The sequence below is a fragment of the Podarcis bocagei genome (assembly GCF_964188305.1).
Source record: "Podarcis bocagei genome assembly, chromosome: 2".
NCBI classification, from domain to species: domain Eukaryota; kingdom Metazoa; phylum Chordata; class Lepidosauria; order Squamata; family Lacertidae; genus Podarcis; species Podarcis bocagei.
The window spans coordinates 105,139,509-105,160,775 of NC_138126.1; the positions used below are offsets into that span (position 1 = coordinate 105,139,509).

The 21,267-nt window shown below is 47.9% G+C and overlaps 1 protein-coding gene across 2 annotated transcripts in view; it reads right to left on the reverse strand.

The window, feature by feature from the left end:
- Positions 1–21,267, reverse strand: part of LOC308579856 (dynein axonemal intermediate chain 2-like) — an 82,731-nt gene that overhangs the window by 31,033 nt on the left and 30,431 nt on the right. The window contains exon 14 of one of the 2 annotated variants that reach the window (XM_081180886.1): positions 13,925–14,005. In XM_081180886.1, coding sequence (XP_081037012.1) covers positions 13,925–14,005 — 81 coding nt within the window. Of the gene's footprint in view, positions 1–13,924; positions 14,006–19,786; positions 19,848–21,267 lie in introns of those variants that run through there. The other variant, XM_081180885.1, reaches the window with a different exon arrangement.

Here is a 21,267-nt window from a genome sequence, read left to right on the forward strand (position 1 = left end):
TCCTTAGGACGTCCCTATTTTCATGGGAGAAATGTTGGAGGGTATGGAGTTATGCAACTACACAACCTTTAGAAGACACCTGAAGGCAGCCCTGTGTAGGGAAGTCTTTTAATGTTTTGTTGTTGTTTTTTTATGGTGGCTGGGGCAACCCAGACAGATGGATGGGATATAACTAATAACATTATTATTGTTGTCATTATAGGACACCTGTATTTTCCTTGGAGAAATGTTGTAAAGTATGTATCTGCTATGGGTTGCAGTGTATTTGGGGAATTATTTTTTTTGCCAGATCCTGGAAAGGGGAATGAAACTATTGGATTTGTATTTAAGGATTTGCTTTCTTTGGGCGGAAATGAGGCTACGGCTAAGTACACACTATACCATTAAAGGACATCCATCCCTCGCAAAGAATTCTGGGCACTGTAGTTTATGCTGAGCGTTAATGGGAACTGTAACTGTGAGGGACAAACTACAGTGCCCACAATTCTTTAAGGGGAACGAATGTGCTTTGAATGTGCTTTAAATGCATACTGTGTACACAGCCTTATTCTCTTTGGAGCTAACCTGGCTAAATGAACTTGAACCCCAGAGAGATTTTACCTCAGTGCTGCAGCTTGGCCTTCCGGGAACGACTGCTAAGGCTTCACCTCACAAGATTTGTCTCTCGGCTTGGGGATGGTTATGTAATGCCAAATGCCAGCCCCTCTGCCTGAGACCTCTGGCACTTAAGAGCTTTCACCGATGATGGGAAGCCTCTCCTTTTCCCAGTTCAACCGTTCAGAGACAGAACTGGATACCTGCTACAAAAGTAGCTACCGATGGCACAGTAGATGTCAGCATCTGTCCCCCTGTGAGAGCAGCTTGTCATCCTTGCGTGTGCAGAGATCAGATTGCCCTAGACGGCAACGTTAGGTTGGGTTTCACCATCTCCAAGAGGCCTTAAAAGGGGCCTGTGTGTAAGGCAATCGCCATAGTAGGCAGCCAGCAGATAAAAAGGAAAGGGCGGCCTGGGATAAATTAACCAGCGTGGTATTGCCATATCGCAGAATCGTAGAGTTGGAAGGGACCCACGAGGATCATATAGTCCAACCCCCTGCAGTGCAGGAATATGCAGCTGTCCCGTATGGGGATCGAACCTGCAACCTTGGCATGATCAGCACCACACTTTAACCAACAGATCCCCACTCAGCCAGTGTTACTTTGAGCCAGAGTCAGCCTTAATTACCAACCCCGCATGGTTGTTGTGAGGATGAAATGAAGATGGAAAGAAACGCCTAAGCAGTGCCTTAAGCTCATTGGAGGAAGAATGGGAAATTGAGTGTGGTAAATAAATAACTTAAGGAACATATCTTGGGGATTCCCCAGTATGTCAGAATCTTCCACCAATATTATGCCAGTGTGGTGTAGTGGTTAAGAGCAATGGACTTGTAATCTAGTGAACAGGGTTCGCTTCCCTACTCCTCCACATGCAGCTGCTGGGTGACCTTGGGCCAGTCACACTTCCCTGAAGTCTCTCAGCCCCACTCACCTCACAGAGTGTTGGTTGTGGGGGAGGAAGGGAAAGGAGAATGTTAGCCGCTTTGAGACTCCTTCGGGGAGTGATAAAACAGGATATAAAATCCAAACTCTTCTTCTTCTTATCACTGAGTTTATGTCAATCAGTAGCTCCCATTGCGAGCATTTACAGCAAGAGCCATGTAAAAGGATTTCCCTGTCCTTCAATGCCACTGCATTACCATTCTCTGACATTACCGCTGTGGTCTAAACCACTGAGCCTCTTGGTCAGTAGTACAAATCCCCGCAACCAATTGAGCTCCCATCGCTCTGTCCCAGCTCCTGCCAACCTTGCTGTTCGAAAGCATGCCAGTGCAAGTAGATAAATAGGTACCGCACCGGCAGGAAGGTAAACGGCGTTTCTGTGTGCTCTGGTTTCCATCACAGAGTACTTTTGCACCAGAAGCAGTTTAGTCATGCTGGCCACATGACCCTGTCATGTCTGTGGGCAAATGCTGGCTCCCTTGGCCTGAAAGCGAGATGAGCACCGCAACCCCATAGTCACCTTTGACTGGACGTAACGGCCCAGGGGTCCTTTACCTTTTACCATTCTCTTACATTAATCAGGAAGAAATGGGGCACAAATAGCTCCGCTTATATACATTTCTGGAGGCCTGGGCCACTCCCACTCCCAACGTGATTGGTTGTGTAAACTTATACGCTGCAAATCATGACTCAGAGTTTTAGGGCCAAAGGCAGAGGCCCAAATCCTGAAATGTTCTGTGACCAGAAATCATGTGTCGAATCAGAACACAGGGGCTCAGAATCCTTAGTACAGACTCAAGCTCAGACAAACACAGACCACTGAATACATAACAGATACTTTAAAGCAGTGATATTTTTCCAGAAGAAGAGGTGCCAGAACTCACCACGAATGCCTTCTTGTTCTCTTACAATGGCAATGGCGCCAACCTGAGAGGTGCCAGAACTGTTTGGCTGATAAAAAAAGCCCTGCGTTTAGGAGCCACCCTATTCTTGTGTTTGAAATTTGTTTAAAACTGTTTTTAATGTTGTTGTGACGCACCCTGGGACATATCACCATCACAATTTTAAATAAATGTCACTGAGGTTAGGGATGTGTTGTCTCCCTCTCCCTCCTTCCTCTCAGGACTGGGATTTGAATGGTTTCTCTCTTTCAGGTGGAGCCACAGGTAACTCTCAGCAACAAGAACAGCCTGTGCTGTTGGCAGCTCTCTTGCCCATTGTGCCCGAAGAAGCAGGGCATTGTTTCAGGGGCCATTCATGGGCACTTGGTGAGCAACGCCAAAAATTCAATTGGCCGGCCTCATAACTTCGCTTGGACAAATGGGCCTCTGTGCGATTCTGTCCTGAGGTTTGTGCAGAGGATCTGAAGGAAGAGAGAGGGAAGGTGACCTTCTAGGGAGAGGAACACTGACAAATAGGATGGTTTCTTCCTCCTCTTCATCCCCTTTAAAACCAACAGACAAAACTCCCCCATCACTACTGCAACAGAGGTTACATCCCCTATCTTTGACAACCGGTAACAATTCAACAGGAAAATCTTTACTCCCACTAATGCATATCCATGCTAGGAAACAACCTCGCCAGTTGATTTCTGCCTATACTGTATAATGAGAGTTGTTAAAAGCACAGTAATGAGAGACAGGAAAAGCTGACTGAGAGGAAACTGTGAATCTCTGCATGATTATTTGCTCCGATTAAGTTTCCTCCCAGTAAGCTTTCTCCAGGGGCAGCTAATTCTGCTACATCTTTGCTTTCGGTGCAGTTGGATCACCCAACCACTCCCAGTGCAAGGACATAACATGTCAGCCTCAGTTGGTTAGAGCGTGGTGCAGATCAGGGCTGTCTTACCCATAGGCGCTAGGGGTGTGGGGCACCCGGGCACCAGGCTCTCAGGGGCACCAGGCCAAGAGTCCAGAGCCCGACAGTTGAGTCCGGGGAAGAGCCCACCCGTTGGTCGGAGTGCCGTGGCGGGCTCTTCTGCTGCGGGCGGCTCTGCGCCACGAATTAGGAGGTGACCGAGCCAGCGAGACGCTAAGGCAGCCGGTCGGCTCTGCCCCCCTGCACGCCTGGGACTGGGCAACCGGGGGGGTGACGGGCGGATGCAGTGGCGTAGCGTGGCTTGTCAGCACCCGGGGCAAGGCAAGTAATTTGCGCCCCCTAACCCGTGGATTTGCGCCCCCTAACCCTAACCCCCAGATGTTGCTCCCGGTGCGGCCGGCCCCCCCTGCACCCCCCACGCTACACCACTGTTTCCTGGCAGTTTTATTCTCTTGGCAAACCGCTTTTGTAGCTGTCAAGCGGTTTATAAATTTTAGGATTTTTTTTTTTTAAAGGGCATTTTCAGAAAAAGCTGCTCGTGGCTCTCAGCTGTTCCCTCTCAGCTGCTCGCTCCTAGTTTGTGGGAGGGTGGATTTAAGGCGTGACGGGGGGGGGTGTGCGTGCGAAGAAGGGCAACCTCTCCCCACTCCGCCGCTTTGCTCCACCCTGGCAGGCAGGCTGGCAGGCTGGCTACACGCGACGCGCTCGGAGAGGGCCTCCGGATCGTCCCCCGGGCTGGGCAAGGGCTCGTTCTCACGCAGCGGCTGTTGCGCAGCCTCGCCGCCGCCGCCGCCCTTGCTCCTTCGCGTGCGGGGAAAGGCCGCCGGCAGCCCTGGGAGCGCCTCCCTCCGCGCCTTCACACGCAGCTGTGCCAGCCCAGCAGGCGGCTCCCATCCTCCCCGAGCCCCGGCCGGGCTAGCGGGGGTTGTGAGCCACCTGCAGGGAGCCGGGGGTCCTAGCAGGCTCCCTCGGAAGGTGGAGCGGGGCCCTCCTTCGCTGGAGGTTGGATGGCCAGCTGCGAGGAATTCTTAGCAGGCTCGCTCCACCTCCTCCTCCTCCCGACTTTGCTGCTGCTGCTGCTCGGCTTTTTTCCTCTACCGACGGCACGCTGTGCCTTGGAGAGGTTCCCGCTTCCTTGAGGGGGGCCGGCCAAACGCGCCCCCCAAAATGTTGCGCCCGGTGCGGCTGGCACCCCTGGCACCCCCCACGCTACGCCACTGGGCGGATGTTTGCACCTCAGCATCTCATATGCTTAAGACAGCCCTGGTGCTGATAACACCAAGGTGGCAGGTTCAATCCCCGTATCGGACAGCTGCATATTCTTGCATTGCAGGGTGGCCGGACTAAATGATCCTCAGGGTCCCCTCCAACTCTACCATTCTGTGATTTTATGTATTATTCAGCCTTAGAGGAGGCTGCATCTCTGCACAACCCATTTCTCTAATCTTGTCACCTTTCTTTTGGGGAGGCACTCTCAGAACAGCAAGTCTTGCTAAAATACGAGATCTTTTTAAATACAAACAACAACAATCGTGTTCATAGGTTTTGTCCTCTATAGGCTGCAACGCTGGCAGCATTGTCTCACACAGATGGCCAAAACAAGAGAAATTAAACCGAGCTGAAATACCCGAACAGGGGATGTATCAGAAAATAACTGCAGCCATAAGGTTACAAGGAAGAAGAAAGACAAGGACTAACACAGATCAGTAACTGCAGGGTATGGACTCCTCTTACAGTGTGTAATTCTGACTCTTTAACATCTCTGAAAGTAAACCTTTGGGCATCAATCAGAACGAAGTGTTCCTCCCAATTGAATTCTGCTCAGCTATCAGGAGTTTTGAGGGGGAAAGCTAGGAAATGGTTTGTTTGTGTTGCTGTCAAATCTCTCCTGGCCGCTTCTGGACAGACACATCAGAAATTACAGAACACTACAAATGACTTCTACAAATATTGCTGTGGGGATGGAGAACGCAGGACCTTCAGTCGAAGGAAGCATTTTCTCAAGACTGTACACAGCCGAGATACGGAATAATCTAAAAGAATCTCTCCTTTGAGGCAGGGCATCCCCTTCCAACATTTCTCTGATGAAAACAGACAGTCCTGGTGTGTGGGTGGAGATGCGAGACTTGCTTTCCACATGTGACGCTTTTAGAAAGCAGCTCAGCTTGCGGGTGGGTGTGTTGTTTACTCGGTTTTTTGTTTTTGTTTTTCCACCTACAGGTTTTATCTCACTGCTGGTCGACAGGCAAATCAAAATGTGTGTGTATTTAAATTAATAAGCAAACACAAAGGAATAACATACTCTGCCACCCTTTCTGGATGGAAAACCACGGGAGGAGAAGTGGCCTCTGGAAACAAAAGGGTTCCTCTTGGGTGACGGAAGAGAGAAATGGGATCCAGGACGAATATTTAAGCAATAAGGCGGATAGTGGTGGGAAGTAGGGGGAGGAGAGAGAGGTGGGGAAATATTGTTAAAAAAGGTGTAGTCATAGGTATATCAGTGCATTCAAATCTGAATTGTCAAATTGTGTTATTATTGTTATTATGGTTTTTGTTGTATGTGTCTTTTGCGGTTGTTGCTTGTATTGAAAAAATGATTAAATAAATTAAAATTTAGAAATGGGATCCCGGAAGCACCAGCACCACAGTCATGGCAGTGTCTTGAAAATGGAGGGTATCAGGTGTTGGTGTGTGTGTGGGGGGGGGGTGTACATTCTTGACCTAGACTAGACACCTTCCTGGTGAAAACTTTCTTCTGGGACAGAAGTGGAACAGGTTTTGTTTCTGGTTTTTTTTGAAAATTAAATGCTTTTCGGTAAACAGGGATAGACAGATATGAGAAATAACATACATTCTGAGACCTGGACCGCCAGGGATTGGGCAGGCTGAAAGAATGAAAGCTCTCTTTCTTTTTCTCTTGCAAGCTCCGTGGAGTGGTTAGAGAGCTGGGCCTAGGAGACCAGGGTGCAAATCCTGACCCAGCCGCGAAGCCTTAGAGTAGGGTGACCTTGGGCCAGTCACCCTCTCTCAGCTAAACCTACCTCACACGGTTGTTGTGTGACATGTAGAGGTGGGGGAGCAATGTATGCCCCCTTGAGCTCCTTAGAGGAAAGTTGGGCAATCATATAATAATAATAATAATAATAATAATAATAATAATAATAATAATAATTTATTTATACCCTGCCCATCTGGCTGGGTTTCCCCAGCCACTCTGGGCGGTTTCCAACAGAACAGTAAAATACAATAACCTATTAAACATTAAAAGCTTCCCTAAACAGGGCTGCCTTCAGATGTCTTCTAAAAGTTTGGTAGTTATTTTTCTCTTTGACATCTGGTGGGAGGGCATTCCACAGGGCGGGTGCCACTACCGAGAAGGCCCTCTGCCTGGTACCCTGTAACTTGGCTTCTCGCAGCGAGGGAACTGCCAGAAGGCCCTCTGCGCTGGACCTCAGTGTCCGGGCAGAACGATGGGGTGGAGACGCTCCTTCAGGTATACTGGGCAGAGGCCGTTTAGGGCTTTAAAGGCCAGCACCAACACTTTGAATTGTGCTCAGAAACGTACTGGGAACCAGTGTAGGTCTTTCAAGACCGGTGTTATATGGTCTCGGCAGCCGCTCCCAGCTTTGACTAAAATTTAAAACGTACTAAGTAAGCCCTGGCCACAGCGAGGGGCTTATGATGAAGCTATTGCCAGTCACAGGCTTGAGGCAGGAGTGGGGCTTATATTTCTCAAAGGGGTCTCTAGTAACCCCTGCATTAGTCCCCGGAAACAGTTCTGGCGTGGTTCCTCCTCCCTGCTTAACCCCCACTTTTTGACTCCAGAGTATTGTTGCCATGACGACAAGTCACTCCCATAAACAATGGGCTGGCATGGCCCGATAAGGGAGGCTGTCTCCAAGGCAACCCCTTTTATAGGAGAAGGGGGGGAGGGAGCCCTCCATTCCGTATCACTGGGAGAGCAGGAATAACCACGATAGGGATCAACAGAAACTTGCATCTCCTCACAAGTGGGCAGCCAGTTCCCTTTCTCCAAAGGAACCTTCTTCATTTGAACCATTTCAATGCCTACTGTTGCCAAAATGGGGGGTGGGGGTGGGGGAGGCAGGAGAAGCAGCTGTAGGTCAAAGCAACGGAAACAGCGAGGCACAAGGAGGAGTTGCACAAGGAGGAGTTGCAAGGCTGCGTTTTAATGTTTTAATATTTTAATGCTGTATTTTAATCTTGTTTTTTAAGTTATATTTCAATCAACTTGTTTTTATTATTGGTTGTTAGCCGCCCTGGGGAGGGCGGAGAATAAATAAAAAATATTATTATTATTATTAAGCCCTTTGGCCATTTATGATCATCAGCATCCTAACCCTGGCCACACGAGACTCGTATCCATTTATAACACGCTCACATGTAGTGATTTCTTAGATGCATGCCCCTTCCGTGGAGGAAATCTACAGCGGCTGCATGCTGTTCTACTGCATATTATCACCAGGCCTGCTTTTGTCACAGCTACTGTGGACTTTCTGCCATATATACATGCAGTGAAACAGACAGATAACTATGTACACTTGATTCCCACAGGGGTAGCGGTGTTTGTCTGCAGCAGCAAAGGCGAGGATGGGTCCTGCGACATCTTCAAAGCTTACTAGCCTCTAGTTTTTAGTTTATAGTTTGGTGGGTTATGGGACTCTTTGTTATTTTAAAACAAACATGGATTCCCCACAGGCAGGCAGAAATAATAGTTTGGCTGTAAACAGCTCCATTATCCCAGACTCAATATTCTGGGTGTAGACATTTGCCAGCCATTATCCTATCCTGAACCTGTTGGACTAAATACCCCCTCTTATATACAACCTGTAATATTCAGCTCAGCAAATTTTGGATTTCCATTTCCTCCTTCCCAGTTTTGCTATCCTTTCAAGACAAGTCTCATGTTCTTCCTTCTTCATTGCCTGTCCTACTTGATTCCATCTAACCTACAAACCCACTACAGTGGTACCTCGGTTTAAGAACAGTCCAGTTTAAGAACGATTCGGTTTACAAACTCCGCAAAACCGGAAATAGTGTTCCGGTTAGCGAACTTTACCTCGGTCTAAGAACGGACTCTGAACGGTGGAAGGGCACCGGCGATGGGAAGCCTCATTAGGGAAAGCGCGCCTTGGTTTAAGAACGGTTTTGGTTTTAGAACGGACTTCCGGAACAGATTAAGTTCATAAACCGAGGTACCACTGTACTCTCAAATTGCCTACTGCCCCCTTCCATCCTTAGCTTGTTTCTCACAAATGTAGGAAAGGTGAAAAACCAACCAATTTATAAATTCCCCAAGCTATACTTGTTCTTTCTTTCTTTCTTTCTTTCTTTCTTTCTTTCTTTCTTTCTTTCTTTCTTTCTTTCTTTCTTTCTTTCTTTTTAAAAAACACACCTGTTTTCCTAATGCCCCAGCAACATTCTGATTAGGACTTTTCATTCGGGTAGCATTAAAATTACCGTATTTTTTGCACTATAAGACTCACTTTTTCCCTCCTAAAAAGTAAGGGGAAATGTGTGTGCGTCTTATGGAGCGAATGCAGGCTGCACAGCTATCCCAGAAGCCAGAACAGCAAGAGGGATGGCTGCTTTCACTGCACAGCGATCCCTCTTGCTGTTCTGGCTTCTGGGATTCAGAATATTTTTTTTCTTGTTTTCCTCCTCCAAAAACTAGGTGCGTCTTATGGTCTGGTGCGTCTTATAGAGCGAAAAATACGGTATATTATTGGAGCCAAAACTCAGAGGGATAAGACAGAAGCATACAGCTGCAAACAGGGGCATTTTTCTGGGGTAGCCTAGGGGACATGAGCTACAGGTCACTTGGATAGGACCCAGATCTTCCCCAGACCCACTTTAAAAACAGCAGGTTTTTTTTAAAAAAAAAATCTTTACAAAGCAGCTGAGCAAAGCACTATGCCAGTCTAACCTCAATTTCTTGCCATCTTAATATGCCAGAGTTCCTGCCACATGTACCGTACTAGGTGCAGAAAACTCTGTCTGTTAAGGAAAGGAACAGACTGCACTGCACGTCTACACAAGGATTGAGAGAAGCACAGAGATTGGAATTTGGGCTTTGTAAGCCTCTTAAGAGTTTGGTGTGGGAGTTGTAGACTTCAGCTGTCCATTGAAGTGAATGAGCTGTGCTTTCACCTGCAGTCGTACATTTGTTGTCAAATGTTTTGGTACTTGTACGTTTAGGCTCCCGAATGATGGAAACCCGCAAGTGAGTGTTCTAGTTTTTGAACTTTTTTTGGATGCAGTTTCTGCTATTGTTTCCGGCATGCCCGTGTAATCAGAAGCCAAGCCTTGGTTTCCGAACATTTCGGAAGTTGAATGGACTTCCGGGACACATTCTGTTCGAAAACCAAGGTACTACTGTATTCTCAACTTGTATGTATTTGCAAATGAACTCAAATATTACAAAATGTCAAGAAGTCCTAAATGACCTTCTTTCAGAGGCAACCTAACATATCCAAATCCAGCACTCCTGGAGCATCTTATAATTCAGAAAAGTGGGCTGAGTGTAACAGTATAATGAGGATTAATCCCTCTTTAAAGCTGCCTTCATCTGTCTTGGAAAACACACACACACACACACACACACACACACACACACACACACACACACACAATAATCTGCCTACAGTTCCGAGAAGATCCAGGAAGGCTCTGCATCGCCCAGACATGATGCAATTCCTCAAACCAAAGCAAATGTAGCACACGGACGCAACAGCTTGGCTCCCCCCGGGGACTGTCTGAGTCTCAGGAGCCAAGCTTGCAGAGTCAATTGCAGCCAGCATTTCCCAGCAACTCTCAAGGGGAGTCCAAGAATATCCTTCTAATCAGCAGACCTAATTTCTCTCCTGACTCCCGCAAACAGGGAGTCAAGCTGGGCTCCTTAGCAGCTGCTAATGAGAATGTTCAATGGCATAGACCAAGTCCAGAGATGGTGTTGCAGAGAACTGGGAATCTCAGCTTACCTTCTGTGCTCCGAGGAACCATAGGATGATAAAGGGTTATGATGAAAGACACCAGCACACCCATGAGAAACGCTACGGAAAACATTCAGCTCAGGAGTAACAGAGCAGGCCCCCACACACTTGTGAATAGCAAGTCCAGCACAGTGCAGCTCCAAATGGCAACTATTAGGAAGTGAAGATGGAAGAAGCAGACGAAACAGAGAGAGCAGGTAGAAAAAGAGGAAACCTAGGAAGGAGGAGACCCTGCAGAAGTCAGTGAAGGAGCCACTGGGGCAATGTGAACATTGGTGTGCAACTGAAGTAGCCAACCAATAGTTCAGCATCTGGGGCCTTGGGCGATTGCCTCCATCTGGTACGCAGGCTGAGACCCTACCTGCCTGTAGACTGTCTCATCAGAGTGGTGCATGCTCTGGTTATCTCCCACTTGGACTACTGCAATGCGCTCTACGTGGGGCTACCTTTGAAGGTGACCCAGAAACTACAACTAATCCAGAATGCGGCAGCTAGACTGGTGACAGGGAGCGGCCGCCGAGCCCACATAACACCGGTCTTGAAAGACCTACATTGGCTCCCAGTACGTTTCCGAGCACAATTCAAAGTGCTGGTGTTGACCTTTAAAGCCCTAAACGGCCTCAGCCCAGTATACCTGAAGGAGCATCTCCACCCCCATCGTTCCACTCGGACACTGAGGTCCAGCACCGAGGGCCTTCTGGCGGTTCCCTCGCTGCGAGAAGCCAAGTTACAGGGAACCAGACAGAGGGCCTTCTTGGTAGTGGCACCCGCCCTGTGGAACGCCCTCCCATCAGATGTCAAGGAACTAAACAACTATCTGACTTTTAGAATACATCTGAAGGCAGCCCTGTTTAGGGAAGTTTTTAATGTTTGAAGTTTTATTCTGTTTTTAGTGTTCTGTTGGAAGCTGCCCAGAGTGGCTGGGGAAACCCAGCCAGATGGGCGGGGTATAAATAAATAAAATTATTATTATTATTATTATTATTATTATTATTATTATTATTATTATTTGTGCCACATGGCAGAGTTGGCCTTGCGCAGAAAACAGTTTAATCCCCAAATGCATAGTGACCGTTTCCACAACTGTGCTCATGGGAACTTTTAGATTCCTCATTTGGAAACCAGTTACTGTGAACAAGCGTCCCTGAAAAAAGCAAAGACGCTCAGTTCATCAGCTCAAGAGAGGGGCAGCATCCAAGCCCAGGGTGAACCCAGAGTGTGTTATTATATTATACCCCAAAATCCACTGCAAGATGCAGCAATTCCTCAGCAAGCAAGCCAATTGGGAAAGGGATCTCTGCAGATATAAAGTCTGGTCTATGTCATCCCTGCTACCTGGGCTCAAGCATGTACACAGCTTTTAAAAATACAGTGGTACCTCGGGTTACAGACGCTTCAGGTTACAGACTCTGCTAACCCAGAAATAGTACCTCGGGTTAATAACTTTGCTTCAGGATGAGAACAGAAATCCCGCAGCGGCAGCAGCAGGAGGCCCCATTAGCTAAAGTGGTGCTTCAGGTTAAGAACAGTTTCAGGTTAAGAACGGACCTCCAGAACGAATTAAGTTCTTAACCCAAGGTACCACTGTAATATTATTAGTCCAAAGCCCACTATTACTTGATTTCTCAGCAATCTCTTTCCCCTGGATTGATAATCTTCAGTGGCAAGTCACTAGGATCCCCCCTTTCTCATTCACTTTAACATTTACCAGTGTTCCCACACTGTCAGGGCTTCATTTGAAGACAGGCCAAGCCTGATTTCCGTGCCACTGTGCCTAACCTTAAGAATAAAGAGGAGAATTAATTTGTAACCTTCAGTAGCTGACAAGGCAGGTCAGGAAACAAGAAAGTGAGTCCAAGGCCCACGATGAGGAAAGCAAGGTCATGGCCCCATCGTCTTTAGAGGGGCTGATGTCCGTAGCACCTGCTTAGCAGGAATCATAAAATTGTAGAGTTGGAAGGGACCATGAGGACCATCTAGTCTAACCCCCCCCCCCGGAATGCAGGAATCTTTTGTCCAACGTGGGTCTGGAACCCACAACCCTGAGATTAAGAGTCTCACACTCTACCAACTAAACTATCCCTCCAGGAAGCAGCTCAGAAGACGTGCCTGCATTCAACAGATCCCATGATCAGTCTCAGGCAACTGAGTTAAGAAGCCTAGATAGGAGGGGATGGAGGACGGCCACTGCCTGAGTCACTGGAGACTTCCTGGTATCCAATCATGAACTAGATCAGCGGTTCTCAACCTGTGGGTCCCCAGATGTTGTTGAACTACAACTCCCATCATCCCTGAGCTCTGGCCTTGCTAGCTAGGGGTGACAGGAGTTGTAGTTCAACAACATCTGGGGACCCACAGGTTGAGAAAGGCTGGACTACATCAATGGTAGCAAGCATGGTGACAGTCAGATGTTGCTGGACTACAATTCCCAAGAATCTCAGCCAACATGGTCAATGGCCAGGGATGACGGGAACTGTAGTCCAAGTGTAGTCCGGAGGGCACTGTGTTGGCTACTACCAAGCTAAATGAACCAACAGGATAACCAACAGGCAAAGAAGCTTCCTCTACTTCCTATGTGGGATGCATCTTCCAGCCTTCGAGATGATGCACCAGACCTTCTGGATCAGAGGTCGCGTTGCCCAGGCAGCTTGGAGCCTCAGGGACCCTCTTTATGCAACAGATTACTCCCTTCAGCAGCCCTGAACTCTTGGTGGATATTGCACCACCAAAGTGTTGGTGTTGACCTTTAAAGCCCTAAATGGCCTCAGCCCAGTATACCTGAAGGAGCCTCTACACCCCCATCGTTCTGCCCGGACACTGAGGTCCAGCGCCGTGGGCCTTCTGGTGGTTCCCTCACTGTGAGAAGCCAAGTTACAGGGAACCAGGCAGAGGGCCTTCTCGGTAGTGGCGCCCGCCCTGTGGAACGCCCTCCCATCAGATGTCAAAGAGATAAACAACTACCTGACATTTAGAAGACATCTGAAGGCAGCCCTGTTCAGGGAAGTTTTTAATGTGTGACATTTTAATGTATTTTTAATCTTTGTTGGAAGCCGGCCAGAGTGGCTGGGGAGACCCAGCCAGATGGGCAGGGTACAAATAATTTATTATTATTACAGTGGTACCTCGGGTTACAGACGCTTCAGGTTACAGACGCTTCAGGTTACAGACTCCACTAACCCAGAAATAGTGCTTCAGATTAATAACTTTGCTTCAGGATGAGAATAGAAATCGTGCTCCGGCAGCGCAGCAGCAGGAGGAGGCCCCATTAGCTAAAGTGGTGCTTCAGGTTAAGAACAGTTTCAGGTTAAGAACAGACCTCTGGAACGAATTAAGTACTTAACCCGAGGTACCACTGTATTATTATTATTATTACTATTATTTCAGTGACCTGTGCTGCATTATGCGTGTGTTTGTGTTTAAATTATTGAAACACATCCGCATAGCTCATCCTCGATGCTGGATTTCAAAGTCCCATCTCAAGAACTCATCCGGCACCATCCCCAGTCCCCTTCCCACCACTTTGCAAGGCATCAGGAAGGAGGACCCCATGGTACCTGATCGTCCACTTTGTGAGCTATGAGCGTGGCTCCTTCTTCCAGCTCTGCCAAGCTGACCGGCCGTATGCGAAGAGCCACCTAGAATACAAAGAGGAGATGGATTATGAGCTACAGAGGGATTCCACCCTTACTGATTCAAGGAAGATGAGGAGGAGAAGGGGGTGGGGTGGGGAGAGAGAGAGACGCTTAGCACCTTCATGGGAGTCATGGCAGTCCAGAGACAAAAAGCATGAAGGAAGTTCCTTCCACTTCCGAACTTTCTTCGGTCAGTTTCTTCCACCACCACCCTGCCCAGTGTGCTTCACCTGAGCATCACCTGTCTAGAGAGAGAACCTGCGTCTCTCAGAGGCCTTGGCAGGCAGCCACACACAGACAATTACAGTCTTTTTCCCTGGATGAAAGGAAACACTGTCCAGAAAGCAGCATCTCTGGCTTCAGACACCGCTGAGCCATCAGAAGCTGCTGCAGCCACGTGAGCCAGCAAGGTTCATTTCTTTTCCCCACTCGCCCTCTAAAGACAACAGCCCAGAGCTGCAAGATGTTCCATCACTGGAGCTGTTTGTTTACCAAAATGCCCACTTTCTCATCACATGAGGTCCAGAATTTGGAAGAAAGGCTTTCAGGACACAATCTAGAGGGCATACTTTCTAGGCAAGACTGTACCTTGGCATTTGAGAAGTTAAAACACAGCTGGTTTTAAATCAAACACAGCAGCTCCTGAAAAAAACAGGCCTTATTCTTATGTTGGGTTCAGTCTGAAAGATCCGCTTGTTTCTTATTCTTCCTCCAACAGAAATGCCCTTGAAAGGTTTTTCCCCTCAAAAACCCCCACACCATTTTATACAGCATCACATGGGCTGCCGTTAAGAAACTCGTTGCAGTTTCTAAACCACCCCTCTAAACCCTTAATAATAATAATGATAATAATAATTTACTTATACCTGCCCATCTGTTTAATGTCACTTTGTCGTACGGACACAGTAGAACTTCACCTATCTTAAGCTGGAGCATCACTCAAAAAAAGCAGAGAGGAAATCGAAGTCTGCATAACTGAAATGCAATTCTGTATCTACTGCTTTTTGCATTTTTACTGTTGCTACGACAACTGCTTTTGTTTCTGATCTGTTTTATGGTTTTCTCTTGTAGGCTATCTTGAACATCTAGATTAAAAAAATTATGTGTGGTTTTTTTTTAAAAAAAGTCTGCATAACTGAGATACAATTTACAAATGACTGTATACCTAGGAATTAGAATTTTATATTACCAGAGTTTAGATAAAGCACACTCTCTTGTGCAACAGGTATAACGGCTTATTTAATTAGCTGGTTAGTTAGAATATGGATATACTGTACTGCTTTTCAATAAAAGTTATCGAAGCACTTTACACAGTACAATGTTGGCTTACAAACGTTCTTGAATAAAGTTGGTTACATTCTCAGTAGGGGTGGCTCCACATATATGCCTTCTGGTCTAGGCTCCTATATAGGTAAAGGTAAAGGGACCCCTGACCATTAGGTCCAGTTGTGACCGACTCTGGGGTTGTGGAGCTCATCTCGCTTTATTGGCCAAGGGAGCCAGCGTACAGCTTCCAGGCTTCCATGACTAAGATGCTTCTGGCAAACCAGAGCAGTGCACAGAAACACCGTTTACCTTCCCGCCGGAGCGGTACCTATTTATCTATTTGCACTTTGACGTGCTTTTGAACTGCTAGTTTGGCAGGAGCAGGGACCGAGCAATGGGAGCTCACCCCGTCGCGGGGATTCGAACCGCCGACCTTCTGATCGGCAAGTCCTAGGCTCTGTGGTTTAACCCACAGCGCCACCCGCGTCCCCAGGCTCCTACATAGGAATATAGAAATCTGCCTTATACTGAGACAGACACCTGAGACATCATGTGCTCTACCACTAAGCCACAGCCCCTTCCCCTATTACCCTCTCCCCCTTAGCCCCATCCTTCTCTGTGCTTTTTCTCTCCATCATTTCCTTTTGCATTGCAAGATCCATGAGGCAGGAGCCTGTTTTCACTTCATACTTATGTGGCCCATGCCTTTGCACTGAGGATGCTCCAATTAGCACAGGCCTAGGCAGACTTGGCCCTCCAGATGTTTTGGGACTACAACTCCCATCATCCCTGACCACTGGTCCTGTTAACTAGGGATGATGGGAGTTGTAGTCCCAAAACACCTGGAGGGCTGAGTCTGCCTATGCCTGAATTAGCATAATTGTGTAGGAAAACACAGCAGGCTGCACATACATTGCAACCGGAATTGAATTATCAATCAATCAATCAGAACTTTATTAGCAAAGCCAACAGGCCACAGCTATACAAGAATTAAAAATAAAATAGGATAAACATGAAAAGGGGATAGAAACAAACAAAAGGAGGTCCGTCGGATGAACAAGTCTGTCACTCAGATGGTGGCCCTCAGTTTCACAGCTCTCTCGATGTACCTTGCGACCTTCTCTGTTGTCTGACTATCCGTATCAGATAAGAGAAAGAACAGCATAATATCTTGTGGACGGCCGGGGTTGGGGAGAATGAGTGGAGTAATAATCTCATTCCTTAGGTCTTTATAAAGGGGGCAGGATAGGAGGACGTGGGACACTGTTTCCGTGTTGCCATCTCTACATGGGCAGAGTCGTTTTTCAAATGGAGTCTTTTGGTAACGACCTTCGAGTACAGCTGAGGGAAGAACATCCCATCTGGGGACCAAGGGTATAGGAATGGAAGTTCACAAAAGGGAAAAAACCAACCATCAAATCCATCAAAATAGAAAGCTTAAGTTCCAGCAGGATCAGCTCCATCAAACAGTACCAAACGAAAAAAAGGAAGCCACACATCCAACTGGTGCATGGCCTCTCACGTGTGATAGTGAGGACTCCGCTTGGGAGGAAGAACTCTCGCTGATAAAGCGTTTCTGGTCACTGCATTCTCCAGCCCAAACTGAGATCCTGAAAAGACTTGATATACTTCGAAGCAGATTAGTAAAAAAGGATGACCAAGGTGAGACAACGAAGGACCCTTATGTGCAGCCCATATCTCCCAAATGTCTAGTGGATAAGAAGACAGTGGGAGGCACCTTTAAATGTGTAGACGTGGAATTACAATCTGAGCCCCCTGTGATGTATAATAAAGTAAAACCAAATCAATGTGTGAAATCTCAAAGCTCCTGGCATAGCTACCTTAAACTGTCTCCGAATGAATTAGCTTCCCCCCCTAATCCAAAACCTAGCCCCAAGTCACCAAGAAGAGAGGATCACTACACTCTCTCCAAGCAGTCATCCTCGAAAAGAGCCAACGGGTGTGTTTTTTTAGACACCAAAGAACTGCTGGACGTGGTGGTGACATAGATCCAGCTCCTCGAAGGGCCCGGGGCCTAAAAGTGCTGTCTTGGAATATCGCGGGTTGGCACGCCAAGAAAAATAACCAACAATTTTTGTGCTACCTTAAGCAATTTGACATCATCTTCTTTCAGGAGACATGGCAGAATGATCCCATATTTCTCAATGGGTATAACTGCCACTACCTGCCTGCCTCTCCATCTCTAAAGGGCGGCAGATCTAGTGGCGGCCTAGCTTGCTTCATTTCCACGGAATTGAATTATCTGAATGTTGATTGCCAAAATGATCCCATTGTGCACGACAATTGCCACTCTATGCCATGAACACACAACAATTGACTCCTGGTTATCATCATGTCAGTTTTCATTATTTTCATCCCAGGGTAGCCCCTATCCACTCCTTATCCAAATATCGATTCAGATACACAAGGCTACACAGGTCCGATGTGATGCAATGCACACAGCAAAATACACAGGAGCTTTTCTCTATGCGTGCACCAGAGGCAACAGCCACAATGCACCCCGACTCCTTAAGAAACAGGTAGACAAGATTCTACACCAAGATGCAGCCTGCCTAACCATCATTGGAGACAACATTTTATTTAGCAACACTTTGTTGTTCACCCTAAGCTCCCAGGGTGGGTTACAGCGTTAAAAACAATATTTAAAATAACTTATACTATAAAGAAAATGCTTAGCCAGCCTGAAGTTTTATCTGCACCTAGGGAATAAAACTAGTGGACAGGAGAACTGACACATACTTCGCTATCCCAGGTCACTGTTTGCAGCTAAATATGTTTACAGGGCTTGACCTCTTAGGTCTGGGGCATAAGATAAGAGGATTTATTTCACTGCATAACTACAGCTATTCTAACCTGCCAGACAGGCTGCGCTGATAGAGTCAGCGAAGCTCTCTCTGGATCCCATTTTGATAAGGGAGAAAGCTGATCACCAAGGGGCACTCTTAGGACACCTCCTTTGACCTTTCATATACTTACCGTCTAACACAACCAACTCAGCTATTAATCAACTCGATCCCCATGCCATTGTATTCGGGTTTCTTTGCCAATTGCGTGCGCGTGTCCGTGCGTGTATACCATTTCAAAAAGCGCTAGCCAACTTTTGTTTCTCGTCCTGCTGATGGACTTCACCGCCCGCTTCCCTTCCTTTTCACCCCTGGAGAGGACTTAGAAACAAGGAGCCCCTTTCACTCACCGTGAGCTGCTGGTCCTTGGAGTCGCCCGTCTCCTTCATGATCATGACAGGTGCGCACCCAGAAGGCGAGGAGGGTGGGTGGAAAGCCGGGGGCTCCTGGGTGGGAACTAACAAACAGGCGTCAGCCACGTGCGGGTCCCTCCTTTTGACTTCTCGATTTCACCTCTTTCTCTCTTCTTTACCCGAGGCTGGTCCGTTTCAGGCTCAGTTCATTCCGACCGGGAAAAGCCAAGCGGGCGTTTCTCAATCCGAGGCAAGACTTGGGAGGCGTCGCCATTCGACGGGCGCCCGCACCTTGCCAAATTACGCGCGCGCCTTCCCTTTTTGGAGAGCTGCCGCAAGCTGCAGCTCCGCCAGCGCCTCGCCTTGGGGGACTCTGCCGTTCCCCATCTGGGATCTGCAGAGGCTCAGCCTTTTCTCTGCCCCCGCCGTCTCGCGCCTCTCTCTCTCTCTCTCTCTCTCTCTCTCTCTCTCTCTCTCTCTCTCTCTCTCTCTCTCTCTCTCTCTCTCTCTCTCTCTCTGCCTCCTGGTGTTTCGGGTCCCCTGGAGATCTTTCCAAAGTGTACACAACAACCGGGCGCGCGGGAGGCTTCCTCCTGGTGACACAGAGGCGCGCGATTGGCTGGGCTGCGCGGTCTTGTCCTGCTCCGCGTCGCCCTCTGGCGCCTAGTACCGAAGAGGGAGTGGGGGGCGGGTGCCACGGAAGGATAGAATCATGGGATCGTAGAGTTGGAAGGGATCCCCCCCCCAATTTCATCTAGTCCAACCCTCCTGCAATGCAGGAATCTCGGCTGAGAAGCATCCATGGCAGATGGCCAGATAGAGGAGGACCTGCGGTGGCTGCAGCCAGAGAACTCAGCCGGTTTCCAGAGATTCTGGCATTCGTCCTGGAGGATGTCCCGAAGTAAGCCATCAAACAGCTTCGCCCCAGAACATGTGCAGAGTGGCTTTGCTTCATCACCGAACATAGGAGCCAACTCCTAGGGGCCGTGGTCCCTTCGCCTCCCCCTAATAAAATATTTGAGGGGGGTTTCCCTCAAATATTTTATTCAAATTGGCACCCTGGCACCCAACACTCGCAGGCCATTTCCCCCACTGTATGATCTGGGACTGAGGTGGAAGGGATTTTCGGGGGGGGGGAGGGCAGCACCAGGCTTCAAGAAGAAGATATTAGCAGGACAATTATAGTATTCAAAGTAGCCATAATATCCATTTATCTGTACCACTTTGCATGGGACAAAGCAGGAATAAGCAATTGCGGGGTTATCTGTAGCACCTCTTGTAACTTACCTGTTCTCTTCGCTGGTTTCTTCCACAGAGCCCCTTCCTTTGTTCTCTTTACACATCACTTGGTGGCTCACCTGGCTATTCCAAAAATTAGAAGCCTTGATTAGATTTTAACACGTGCTCAATGCAGGGATTGGAGAGGTCTGGCACTCAGCTGAACACCACAAACTCATAATACTATTCAAGGACAATGTCACGAATGCTACACTTGGCCTCTCCCTCTCCTCCAGCTACCGCTGAAGAGCTAAACCATGGGTAGGCAAACTGAGGCCCGGGGGCCAGATCCAGCCCAATCACCTTCTAAATGCGGCCCACGGACAGTCCGGGAATCAGCATGTTTTTACATGAGTAGAATGTGTCCTTTTATTTAAAATGCATCTCTGGGTTATTTGTGGGGCATAGGAATTCATTCATCCCCCCCAAAAAATATAGTCTGGCCCCCCACAAAGTCTGAGGGACAGTGGACCGGCCCCCCTGCTGAAAAAGTTTGCTGACCCCTGAGCTAAACTAAGGACCATATTGCTGTGAGGTTGCCTAGAGTAAGGCTTAAGAAGAGACACAGCAAAAGCAGATCATTTGTGAAGAAATAGTGCCTGGGCTTGCTTGCGTCCCCTTTTCTTTTTCCCTCCCCTCCCCCAGCTGTCTATTTATTAGCTGCAAGGAGAGTGTTGTTTTTTAAACCCTCCTATATATAAAGCCCCTATATATCATGAGGGACGTGGGTGGCACTGTGGGTTAAACCACAGAGACTAGGACTTGCCGATCATAAGGTTGGTGGTTCGAATCCCCGCGACAGGGTGAGCTCCTGTTGCTCGGTCCCTGCTCCTGCCAACCTAGCAGTTCGAAAGCACATCAAAGTGCAAGTAGATAAATCGGTACCACTCCAGCGGGAAGGTAAACGGTGTTTCCGTGTGCTGCTCTGGTTCGCCAGAAGCGGCTTAGTCATGCTGGCCACATGACCCGGAAGCTGTACGCCAGCTCCCTTGGCCAATGAAGCGAGATGAGCGCCATAACCCCAGAGTCAGCCACGACTGGACCTAATGGTCAGGGGTCCCTTTACCTTTATATATCATGGGGACCTTCATGAGACAGACACAATGCTCCATGGGAAGGGCATCCAGTTTATGCAGCAGCAATGATACGAAGCGTGGTGGGATCGCACAGGGTGCAAAAGAAAGATCATGAGAGCTAGAAACTTAGGATTTCAATATGTTTGGAACTGCTCTTGGCATGCAAAATTGTGAGCACTTTCAAACAAGTTTACCAAAGGGAGATCTCAACCTTTGAGTAGTAACTTGCTAAGTAACTAACAGCAGAGACTGTGCGTTTTCAAGTGCATTTTGTGCATTAGCCAGATGCCGTGTGCACATCAGGAAGGAAAAAATAATAATAAAGACTGTAACAAGACTCCATTGGAAGCAGCTCTTCTCCATTACTCTCACCCTCTGCTTCTACCTCGAGGAGAAAGTGTTTTGCATGAGCTGCAAGATGAGCATCC